At 34.6% G+C, this 12,926-nt stretch overlaps 1 protein-coding gene across 1 annotated transcript in view; it reads left to right on the plus strand.

Moving 5' to 3' along the window:
• Window positions 1–12,926, plus strand: part of FIG4 (FIG4 phosphoinositide 5-phosphatase) — a 67,845-nt gene that overhangs the window by 20,154 nt on the left and 34,765 nt on the right. The window contains exons 11-15 of the mRNA XM_082757405.1: window positions 1,108–1,241; window positions 3,168–3,284; window positions 4,704–4,749; window positions 6,352–6,500; window positions 8,389–8,555. Of these exons, the coding sequence (XP_082613531.1) occupies window positions 1,108–1,241; window positions 3,168–3,284; window positions 4,704–4,749; window positions 6,352–6,500; window positions 8,389–8,555 (613 nt within the window). The remainder of the gene's footprint in view (window positions 1–1,107; window positions 1,242–3,167; window positions 3,285–4,703; window positions 4,750–6,351; window positions 6,501–8,388; window positions 8,556–12,926) is intronic.

Below are 12,926 nucleotides of genomic sequence, written 5' to 3' on the forward strand. Positions count from 1 at the left end.
TGGGTTTGGTTATTTATGGCTACTATTATGTATTTAAATCAGTCTTTATAACATAAGTTCAATATAGGTTTCAGTTTAGACTAAATTGAGAGAAAAGCTATTTTATAAGAGTGCCAAAAACATACAGTATGTTCAGAGAATGGCGGTGTAATTCTAACTTTTGTCAAATACTTAGATTACTCTCTCTTCTCTTTGTAGTGCAATTAGACTAGTTATGCAGATGTGCCAGCTGTGGTGTGGTGTACAGCTTCCAATTTTAATTTCTGTTAATGACTAAAACATTCAAGTACACCACTGAATTGAAGTAAAACTACTCATGCTTAGCTTTTTTTTCTGTGGCATTCAAAAAAGTGACAAAGTTTTCTCTAAGATGGTTGAGATAGTGCTGTGCATCGATTGAGAATGTACTAATGCATAAGAGGGGTGTGAGTCTGTCTTTAAAATAAGCATGCACTGCTACTATATGACTGTTTAATTAATGCTGCTCGTTAACTGTCTGCTTATTGGCTTAACAGACAAAATGTTTGCTAGATTTTTTGTTTTTCCTTGTCTAAGCTATTCTTGAAGAAAAACTCGTGATACTTACTGTTTAATTTAGAAGGCATTGTTTAGGTTTTTGTTTCTCCCATAGACCTTTTATTTCTCCCAAAAAATATACCTAGGAAATAAATGGGATAACTATTTGAACACAGGTATCAAATATGCCTGACACTGCACACCTACTGCTAGTTCTGATTTTAGTACAGTTATACCCTATTTGTTGCTGATACATAGTATCACTGTGATTTTTCACAGATTTTATCAGTTATTTCACTTAAGAAAATATTACTAATATAAGTTGATATTACTCTGATATTGTTCTTCAAATTCAAATGCTCATTTCCTGATTTTTTGTATGTATTGTGTGAACATAATTTACTATTTTTGTTTATGTCTTGTTTCTACCTCATTCATACCAAGCAGGTAACACTTAAGTCTAAGTTAAAGAGTCTGTGTTAGAGTGTATCAGTCTATAATATATACACAGACCTACATATGTAAGTGTGCAGATTACATATGTTTGTTAATGAGAGTACTAACGTTAACGTCCTTTTCTTTTCACCAAAGGAACGTGAAAAAAGAAAGCATGAAAGGATTCTTAGCGAAGAACTTGTTGCTGCTGTAACATATCTCAACCAGTTTTTACCCCCAGAGCATGCAATTATATATATTCCTTGGGATATGGCCAAATACACAAAAAGGTAGAAAAGGTCATTCATTGTATTAGTGCTCTTAGCCACAATTCAAGTAACTGTATGATTTCAGTTAAATTTAGCTTAGGAATGATGGGAGAGTCTTATTAAGATCTATGGACAGAATAAAACCTGACCTTTCTGGAGGAATTTTAATGTTCAAATATATAGCATCATACCAAATTGGAGCAAGCCCTGAAAACTTTGAAGTTCTCTGCAAAGGAAAGTTCTAGAGAAAAGCCAACAGCATTCTCTTTTTATTTTGAATGAGTCAAAACACTGCATTTTGTCAGGTATTTCATACCAGTCTGGAATTTATTGAGTTAGAACATTCTTTTTTAAAGAAAAAAAAAAAAGGAGGAGGGGTGAATCATATCAATGTCTCTTCCATTTCTGCTTACAAAAGGAAATGAGGATAATAAGGATATTGTATTAATTTCAATGTTATAAAGCATTTAGATTATTAGATTATTTATCATTGGCAAATATATTCAGTAACTTTTATGATTTTTGACAATAGATTGTTGTACTAGTATCATGTGAAAAGGATTAATGTTTTCATAAATGGTGAAACATTTACAAGTAGGAAACGTTTTAAATCTATAAACGCAAATTGCTTTTCTTCAGTAACACACAATTCAGTTTTGAAGTTGTGTGGCCTGCCTATATCTACTGTTTCTTATGATACCAAAAATTCCAGATGAATAACAAGAATGGTTGTATCTGGTTTTGGGTCTCTGTTACTGTATCAATGTGAGCAAAATAATGAAAAAACTAGCTTAATTCAAAGGATAGGGATGTAATTAAATATTTTTAATGGAAAAAAAATGCTTTGAAAAGCAATCCTTATTATTTGAGATTACAAGCTGGGAGTTATGGTAGGTCACATAGATGTGAATGACTATTAATTTAAAGTTTGACTTGGTTTCACGCTCAGTTTTTATTCTAAAATGTCATTGTGCCCAGTTAGGTTAGGTCTTTTTCTGTTATGGTGAAATAACAAATCTCAAAAGAAGAGTAGATTTTCTTTCACAAGATATGCTAGATGTAAGTTCTTGGGCTCTGTATGGAGCAATGCTTCATATAGGGAATGATACCAAGTGATCAAAAGATGCCCCTTCCAGCTGTAAGAGAAGTGTATATTTATAACCACACTAGTACAGATACAAAAAAATATCTGAGGGCATTGAACAAGATCAGTTTTTTATCCAACCAAGAGATACTAAAGAACGAACGATAATGTGTCTTTGCTTAAAGAACTGACCATTTCAGGAATGCTGAGACTGTTTCAACATGTACTTTTGAAGTAAGTTTTCTGGGAAGTAATATTGGTGGACACATTTCAAAATAATATTTCCATCTTAAGATAAGCAGATGTGAAAAAACAAGTAATTTTTAACTTCTGTTTACACGTACTTGTTTTCAAAGTTCTTACTAAAATGTAAGAACTGTACTAAAATGTACTCCACTTGAGTAATAAAGTCTCAACTAATGGATGGATGCCCTGATCTGAACAAACTGGTATAGGAAAATGTGAAGAACACGCTGAAACAAATGTTAACACAGCAGCTTGCAAATAAAAACAGGGCATGCAATTTAACATGATCATGTATCCTTTTCTGTCACATTCTTATTTTGTGGTAATCACAAAAACTTCAGCAGGGAAAAGTGTGCCATATTAAAGGCAAAGAGTTTTAGATTTTTGATTCCAATTCAATTTTATGTAACATGGTTATTAATAACTAAACAAAATTGCTCAATGTTTGTTTTCTAGGTCTGCAAACTGTAAGGAAAAGTGTAGACGTAATTACTGTTAGATAAATAAATCTGATGGGAGTCTTCAATTAAATCATTTTTGTTAATAAAAGACTTCCAAGCAGTGAAAATTATTGAATATTAATGTATCTTTACTGTGTTTTTTTTTTCTCTTCTCAGCAAACTTTGTAATGTGCTCGATAGATTGAATGTGATTGCAGAAAGTGTAGTAAAGAAAACTGGATTTTTTGTGAATCGACCTGATTCCTACTGCAGTATTTTGCGGCCAGATGAAAAGTATGTATTCTTATACAGCTGTAGAATGAATAATATCTACTGTTTGGAGAGTTGTCTGGAATTTCTACTGTCTGTTTTAAGGCTTCAGTTAACATGAAAATATATATTTCATTATTAAGTTTTAACCAAAAAGGATTGTAGTCAAAGGCATATGCTAAGAAATATAATACACTGAAAATTTTATAGTCAGTATAATTATGCTGTTGTTTTTCCACTTATAATGAATTCTTATATCAATTTATTTCTATCATTATTTCTAACTTGTATTCTGTGCCGTGTGTATTTATATAAAGCTTTTTTTTCCTCAACCAACAGAATGCTAAATTGGAGGGTAAACTTTAACAATGAGAACAACATTTGGAATTTAGTAAGGGGCTTCTCTTAAATAAATGAATGAACAAAGTACCTATCAGTGAAATGTTACTTGGTCCTGTGTTTTCCAACTGATTTTTATTATATTAATACAAAACTAAAAACTTTTTTTTTTTTTTTTTTTAATATAGAAAACGTATTTGTGTAGAGTGCTATGGAAATATAATGATTTAATCAGCTGAATCCTCTAGGGTCTTTGAAAATTCAGAAATAAAGTAACTTCCAAGTTAATTTCATCACTACCTACTGGGCATTTTTATTTTACATTAAGAGTATCTTTGCATTTTTAGCCTAACCTGTTCAGAAACAATGAAGTAAAACTCAGAGACTCTTAGAGCTTTTTTGCTATGCAGTACAGTAAAAGTGGCAACTATAAACTGGTATGAATGAGATCAATGCATCCTTGTAATGCTGTGGTTTGTAGGGAGTCAGATGAGACTCAAAAGTAGTGCATAAGCTAGTTAACCCTCCTAGCTTGAAAACAGTCTGTTGTTCAGGGTTTACTTGCATTAAGTATAACTGTTCTTCTACCTCAAAATTTCATTAATTTCAGATTCGTGTTCCCTGCCTCTGGGGTACAGCTAGTGCCTGTACAGAGTAGCAGGAACTGGACAATGAATAGTATGTATGTCTAGAATCAATATGAAGGCAAAATTTAAATCAACCAGCTTGTGCTACAGAGAACGTTTTGCCTCTACCTTTCAGTCACTGGCACTGTGCCTACTTCTTTCTGTTTTTACACTTGGGACCCATTGAGCAAGGCTTGTTCAGACTCTTTGTTGAAGGGAGCAAAAGAAATATTTCATATGGCTTAGCAACATTTCTACTTCAAGGCTAGATTTTTTTTTTTTTTTTTTGGTGTAAATACAACACCTTACTAATGCACAGAGCTTTCCCTGCTTTATTCTGTTCAGTGATTCCAGTTTTGCTTTGCAGCAGGTTTTTAGTTGACACCCTTTTTCACTGAGCTGATCTATACATGGTATGATCTGATATATTTTTAAAAGGATTTGTAAGTCATTCTATTCTATTTTGTTTCTCTTTCAGGTGGAATGAACTTGGAGGTTGTGTTGTGTCCACTGGTCGCCTGCAGGTACTAAGATAATATACTTCATTAATTCAAATTTGTAGTGATGTAAATCAGCACTCAAAAAGCACCAGCAAGCCACATCATGTAAATACTTCATTAGTGATTCACAGGTTGCTCTTTTAAAGTAATATTTGTAGTAGAGTCAACAGCATTATTGGAGTCCATCTGAGAAACCTAACTGGGAAATAGAGCTTTAAGTTCTTGGGTGGTATCACAAAATTGCTGGAATTATATTTTTGCTGAATATAGTCTGAGAAATGTTCAGATTTTAGAATAGATGTCACTACTACATAGTCTGTAGTACTACCCAGGTAGCAAAAGGTAAAATATCAGCTTTTTAGCAATCTGTATAATATAATATTAGTTAGGAGGGGTGAGAAATACACGTACTTAAGTCTGTTGACATTTACACACGTGAAAATGAGTATTAAATGCATTTTTGCTACTGCTGGAATGTTCTGTACATTGTTACAATTACTGCCACTAAACGAAAATACAACTAGAAAAACTGCTTTGAGGTCAAAAAAGTGCAGGGTGATAAATTATTTAGTAACAGATTCATATTTGAATGTTATGGTTATTTACTCTGAACACAGGATGTGTTCTGGAGAAACATCAATGCCTTTTGACTTGTCATTCATTACTTTGTAGTTCACCTAAGCTGGAAAGCATGTGACCATTTCTTTACTAACTGAGCACACTAGGATATAGTCCTTAAGGGCAGATAAACAGCAAAGCAGGTAGAATTTGGTCTGTTCTAAAATAAAGACGCATATCAATGTCATGTTTTTTTTTTAATGCTATTCTTACAGTTTTACCTGTATTAGGGGTACGATATTTTTTTCTTTCTCTAAACTTAATCATTTGAGGTTGTCACCACAGGAGTACTGCATAAGCATTTAAATCATGATTTGTCTCGTCTTGGGATACACAGCTCGTGTCACACTCAAAATGTGTTTCTTTATTAAGACAATAAACATTTAGATGACTATCACAGATGTAACCATATAGATATATATATTTGAGTAGAAGAATCCCCCATTCTACTATATTAAACATCTTCTAGCAGCTGTTCGTATTCTATAATAACTTCTTTTGTGTGCATTACGGAATTGAAGAGTGGAGGTGCAAGGAGCATAAAAGTGTGTATGACTGTGACCAAAACATTCATACATGTTGCTTAAGATACGGGAAGCTTAAAATACAAGCACCATCACAGTAGAACCACAGCAAGCAGGCATGCTTTTGTGCAATAGTTAAAGCATATTTGAAAATTAGACCTTCACTGACACAACACAGTCTTCTTAAGGTAAATTTTTAGGACTGTTTATGAGTTGAAAGATTCAGTTTGTGTGGTGAGAGAAGCAAGAATATTTTGGAAGTTGGCCTTATAACAGTAATTTAGATTGCTAGAGATTAATTAAAAAAAAAAAAAGTCTTTGAACAAGGCTTTAGTTCAAGGCTTGAACTGACATAAAATTTAGTATGTCAGATGTCATAAGTCTTAGGATAGCAGGAAAAATAGTAATCATGAGTGCAGTAGCTTTTTAATTAAAAAAAAAATAAAAATAAAAAAAAATTGTCTTATCTGGATTGCTTTACCAGACTGGAGTTCTCCGAACCAATTGTGTGGACTGCTTAGACCGTACTAACACAGCGCAATTTATGGTGGGAAAATGTGCTTTGGCATACCAGCTCTACTCACTGGGACTGATTGATAAACCTAATTTACAATTTGATACAGATGCTGTTAGGTAAGAAATACTACTTCAGTGTGTCAGTTTTATTTTATTCTTTTGTGAAGGGACTTCGGAAAAGTATTGTCTGTGTACAAGAAACGTGCATTTCTTTTTCTATTGCAATGATTTCATATTTATTCATCTAAGTCAAAAGTCATTCATGTTTGAAATCTTCTTGAGAAAATCCAGGTAGGTTGAAAGTTTGCTACTCTGAAAAAGTGTGTTAATCATGTTTCTTAAAACTTAACTGCTTGGCTTCATTCTCTGTATGTACCTAAACTTAGAGTAAAGAGTTTCCCTCTTAAATAACCATAACAACAACAACAAAGTCTCTAGTAGTCATTCATTTGCTTCATGCAAAATCTAAACCAAAAACGAAAACTGAAATTGATACATGCTTTTCTACAGAATGCCAAACTGATACTTGTATAGAAGTATCTTTGTATCTGATTTGTGTCTTACCTTGCTATTTCCTACTTTTCATTGGAAAAATGTTGTGCTTCCTGATTTACTGAAGAAAGGAGTTTTCAGCAAAGTTGTTCTCTCCAGTCAAATATCAATGGCACTTATTCAAGCATCCTCAAACAAACAAGAAAAGTCAGCATTTAAATTAAATGCTCTGGAGGTGGGAGGAAACTAAGCTACTTAACTTGTGAATGCACTTTGAAAATTCATCTAAGAATCTGTGAGGCGATGCATCTTTATTCCTTACAGCTGTAGTAATGGCCATGAAACTTACAGCTTCATTGCTGTCTTTGTCTACTGGTTTGTTAGTTTTAGAACATGGACGTGTAACTCATATTTCTAGAAACGAAAAAGCACTGGGTCACACGTTTCTCTCAATCCTCCTCCCCTTTACTTGAGATGTACCTTCAGCTCCTGTCCTTTCTCCTCTGTTAGCTTCTGGCACTTGCCTGGTGCCAGGAGCAGGTAAGTTGTACAGAAACAATCTCACTTGCAGCATGCTGGCTCACTGGGCAAGCAGTGGCTTTTGGCCTCTGCCCGATGGCCAGCTGGCTTTCTCAGTGTGCTAGCAAAACACCATGTACCAGCTGCTGGGTGCTGCGTCTTTACCTCTGAGAACAAGCAACTGCTGCAGCTGCTGTGCAGCCCCTGGGGACTTGGTAATTGGGGCTGTTGGTTTCTAACTAGTGGGGATCAAGAGGAGATGGACATGTCTCCAAAATCACAGAAACAAACTGGAGATTCTCATGGGTGGCATCATGAGCAGTGAACAATAAGGAGGCAAATGTGTTTGGTTTGGTTAAGCACATCTTTTCTTACTTGACCTTGGGCAGAAGATTTGCTGGACAAGTGTTTTATTTTTACAGAAAGTGATTTGTTGCTTAGGTGCTATACTGATGTGAAATAAAATAAATGTCCACAGGGTTGGAGATGATAAGTATATTAGTTTTCTTCTTTTGACTACACTTTCAGTGTATTCTAGCCAGATGTCCTCTTTGTCATTGTCTCGCTAAGGCTGGGCCATAATCTCTATTTCTGAGAAGTGTTTATTCAGTCTGTTGTCTTTTAGGCTGGGTACCATTTATTCTGTAGTGTGAATGTATTCTGATATATTACAAATCAGTGAAAATCTTAATCTCATCCTTTTTAGTAGTTATTATGTCTGAATGAAGAATACAGACACAGCTGGAAGTTTCAGAGTTAACAGGTTAATAGCATGTTTTAATGAAATACTTGTTTTTGTAAATTGGAAGAAGTACCGAGGAGAAGAAAAGGTATTGCTTGTTACATAGAAAAGCAATTGGATGTGTGAAGATCTCTAAAGTTCTTGTGTTCTTTTACTTCCAAGTGTTATTTTGAATCTTAAACTTTATTCCTTTTTTCTTCTAAAAGCTCTTTTCACCAGTTTAATAGATGCCACATTTTGCTTTTCCTTCAGATTATTTGAAGAATTGTATGAAGATCATGGAGACACACTTTCTCTGCAATATGGAGGTTCTCAGCTTGTCCACAGAGTAAAAACCTATAGAAAGATAGCTCCATGGACTCAGCATTCCAAAGACATTATGCAAACACTCTCAAGATATTATAGTAATGCTTTCTCAGGTAAATCTAATTAAGTCCTTTCTTTTAAGCCATTATTTAGAAAACATCATGTAATGCTTCAATAATCAGTACTATGACCTTATGGCAGAGATCCTCTGTACTATGATTTCCATATAATTTGGTAAAAACTGGTGGATATCAAATGGATATTATGATTTGATGGAATCTTTATAGCATATCTTATTCGAAAGTGTGCTGTATCATGTAACCTTATTTGGTTAAGTTAATGAACTGATATAAGAACTGTTTAGTGAATGTACACAGGTAGCACTGAAGCTGCCAGTGCAGTGACATTTGCAGCTCAACAGAGGAGCAGGTAGCTATTACAGAGCTGTTAAAGTGATGGAGAGAATGGTTTCAAAAAATAATAGGACGCTGGCTAATATAAATTCTATGCAGAAGTAGAAGGCTGCAAGTGGAATAGTTCTCAGAATGGAATTTGGTATTTTGTATAGCATGTGATACTCCTGGGGACTATCATGGGGGATATAGCTTGTGGGATTCCTGGGGAAAGCAAGCTCTGATGCACATGATTGTTACGCATGAATAGAAACTACTAATTATTAAATCTGTGGTAGAAAGGGCAAATAAAATTGAATTAAAAAAACAAGCCCCACCAAGTAGATAAACTATTATTTAAGATAAATCACTTGTAAAACATTAGCTTACTCCTTTACTGGCATGTGTCACTTATTCATACAGTTCTGCTTGGCTATGGAAGAGGGAAATTAAAAAAAAAAAAAACACCTTTGAAAAACACTGAGTCATATCTTACGCAAAAAGTTTTTAAAAATGCCTAGTGTTTTTAGAAGTTATGAGAAAGATCTAAAAGAACAATCAAGGACAGTCTAGGACTGTGTGTCAAGACAGCAAACACTGAGTGCTGCTGTGTTCTTAATATTGTGTCAGTCCTATTACTCTTGGTCACGAAAGCTTCACTGCTAAGGAACAGTGTTGTAATTTTTTCTAGTTGATTTTTAGTAACTATGTTAACTTTAAAACAGTGAGATGGACTCTAGCTGAAAATACTCGAGTACTCTCTGGTTCCTTTGGCTGAAGTTACTGCTTTTGTTAGTGACAATTTTGTGTATGTGACAAAATGAGAGCACACAGCATTTCAAGTATTGTTTCTAAATGTAATTCGTGTAATCTGCATATCATATTTGCTCAGACTAGTGAGAAATGGAGAGCTTGTTCATTTCAGTGTTAGAGTCACTTATTATTTGCCATCGTAAAGGTATGGTTTCATCAATTCTTATAAACAAAGGGAAGCATGTCTGCAGTATCACCTGTTCTGGTAAGTACAAGATGGAGAAGAAGAAGAGAAGGCTCAAGGGGATCTTATCTATGTGCATAAATACCTGAAGGGAGGGTGTAAAGAGACAAGAGACAGGTTCTTTTCAGTGGTGCCCAGTGACAGGACAAGAGGCAGTAGGCACAAACTGGAACAGAGGAGGTTTCATCTAAACATCAGGCAGCACTTCTTCACTGTGCAGGTGATGGAGCACAGGCACGGGTTGCCCTGGGAGGTTGTGGAGTCACCCCCTTGGAAATTTTCAAAAGCTTCCTGAGCATGGCCCTGGACAAGCAGCTCTGGGTGTCCCTGACTGAGCAGGGGGTTGGAGCAGGTGGCCTCCAGAGGTCCCTTACAACCCTAAATATTCTGTGTGATTCTGTGAACTCTGAAGCTGTTCATACTTATGGCAGACACTGAACTATTTAGATGGAAGCTTTTGGAAACAAGCTTTAGCAGAGGTCCACATCATCATTTGAGGACTTGGTCTACTTGCAAATATAGTCAAAACTGCTGTTTTCATAATCAAAGAATTTGTTCTGAAAAAGGTGTTACAAAAAAGGAGAATTAATTTTTTCATTCTGCATTCTATCTTGGCACAACAGTAAACTTGCGGCTGAGTACACAAACAGATGTTAGTCTTTACTGAAGTCAATAGCACAACGGAGACTTTCATAAAGTTTCTGCACACTTTCACCAATTTCCATATGTTTTTGGTATTTGATCTCATTTGAGCCAAATATGCTTTATGCATTTCTTGCGTTTGAAGATGGTGTTGTTGAAATGCAACATTCTGTTTTAATTACTGCATGTTTAATATGAAATTTTAAAAGATTAATTTCAGAGATATGTGAAGGTTCACTGTCCAGCACTGCCTGTTGCTCTTCATGTGGTATCTCCAATCTGTTACTGAGACAAACGAAGAGAGATCACTTCCCTATGCTTCTGATGTGAGAAACTTCTTTTTAATGCTTATTATTTACCAGTAGTAAACAGGCACAGAAAGTTTTAGAAATCACAGAAAGTGACTTGCTTGAAGTCATACAAGGTATCAGATTCAGAACAAGATTACAAATGGCCTGCTAACAGTGCCTCCTAAATATGCCACTTAGCCTCTCTTGCTTTGCTTATTGTAAAAAAATGTGATTATAAAATTAATTTTCACTTTCTAAGAAGATGGTTTCCTCTGTTGACCTCAAAGCTCGTAGGATAATTACCAGTAATTAAGTCGTACAGATGAGAAAAAGTAAGACATGTAATGGTAAGGTGTTTTGCCCAGAGATACTGATGCGGTAGATCAGACAGACTTCTAAGAAAGATAAGACTTAGACTTCTAAGAAAGATACCTTTGAGTGCAGCTTGACCCTAGTTCTTGTGCAGCTTAGCTTTCCTGTAGATTTTTTGTATCTATAAATTTGTAATATGTCGCCTATATAATAGAAGAGTGCAGAATTAAAATACATTCTAACGATCAGTTTAGTAGCTGAAGCATAGAAGAAAACCAAGTTTTTCTTCTACGAATATCGGACAATGAATTTTAAGGTAACTAGAAAAAATCTTACAGGTTTAGGCAAAAATTCTGGCCTTTTTTCCCATGCATGTTTTTAAATTTAACATTTGAAAAAAAGTAGAGGGTATAGTGTAGTTTGGGAATTCATCTGTTGAAAGTACCCTGGCTATAAACAGGTAAGTTGTACCAGGATAAGAAAGTCACCTAGCTAAGGATTGCATATTCCTTCAAAACCATCTCTGGCAGGCGTTCTGATTATCTGAATTCTAACATTTTTCTTTTGTTTGCAATTAAAAATTAGGGAATAGTATTCCAAATAATACTCTTTTAGCTTTTATGCCTTTAGAAAGTAAGGTGACATTACAGACTTCAGTGCTGGAGTTGCAACATGCATAATAAGCTTCTGGAATCTGGAATAATCTGTTTATCCACAGACAGGACTGGACATAGTAAACCACCTTTTAGTGTTGTATGAAAATAAACTTAATTACTATACCCTTTTAGTCATGGGATGTTACAGTCCCAATTGTGTTGAATCTCTCATGATTTAGTAATTTGTCATGTAGTGCTGTTGCAAACTCAGATTGAGAGCAGTAGATTATTTTTGGCTAATTGAATTAAACATCCCCCTTCAGTTCCTGTTTTCTCAAATGGTCTTAAAATGTGCTAGTCTACACGTACATTGCAGTATCTTTTGAAAAATCGGTGCAGTCTTTCTACTTGCTTGTACATAATTATAACATTCAGTGCTAACAACGAAGTAAGAAAACCTGTTTGCTCTTTTGTCTGCGCTCCGCTGTGCATTGACACATTCTTATTTATTTTTGAAAAGAGATTTTCCACCTAGATAAGAAAATTGATCTGAAAAGCTCAATATCCTGTATTCTCTGCCTAGTGTGTCAAAGACAAAAGCTTTCATTATTTTTGTTCAAAATATGTGATAAAATTGTTCAACTCTTGAAGTAAGACTGTAAAGAGGGGAAGGATTGTCTCCTTTTGAGTTAACTATCTGCTTCCCAAGTCTCACACATATATGTTACCTACATTCAAGTTAGGCATTGAAAAGTAAATTAGAAAGACATTTTCTGACAAATGTCTCATATTTCTACTTTGCAGTTACAACACTACAGCTGAAACACAAAATGTAGAAGAGAGTTTGTGTCCTTTTGCAGAGTAAAATTTAACAGCAGAGTCATTTTTTTTTTTTTGCTACAGAAGAAAAGTGGAAAAGCTTTAATGAACTGCTGCCATAGACCTTTTTATACAGGTGGTTAATTCAGTTGGTGTGGGTTTAGATTCAAGCTGTTTTTCACGGAACAAATTTCATTTTGTTTCATTTAATTTTAGCATCTGTCATATAAGTAGTGACATAGTTTGTTAATTGAATTTTGTTGTTTCACTCTGATTTAGTTAACAATTTCAGAATACCTTCTGTTCGTGGGAGGTGAAACAATGGTAAATGAACAAAGGCACATCTCTGCCTTCAGTGTTTACATATCACACCAGTTTTAACCTATTAACCAATTAATTAATTTTGTCTCGAGGGTTCCTGAGTTACTATGCTCAA

This window comes from Aythya marila (assembly GCF_965140915.1).
Source record: "Aythya marila genome assembly, chromosome: 3".
NCBI lineage: Eukaryota > Metazoa > Chordata > Aves > Anseriformes > Anatidae > Aythya > Aythya marila.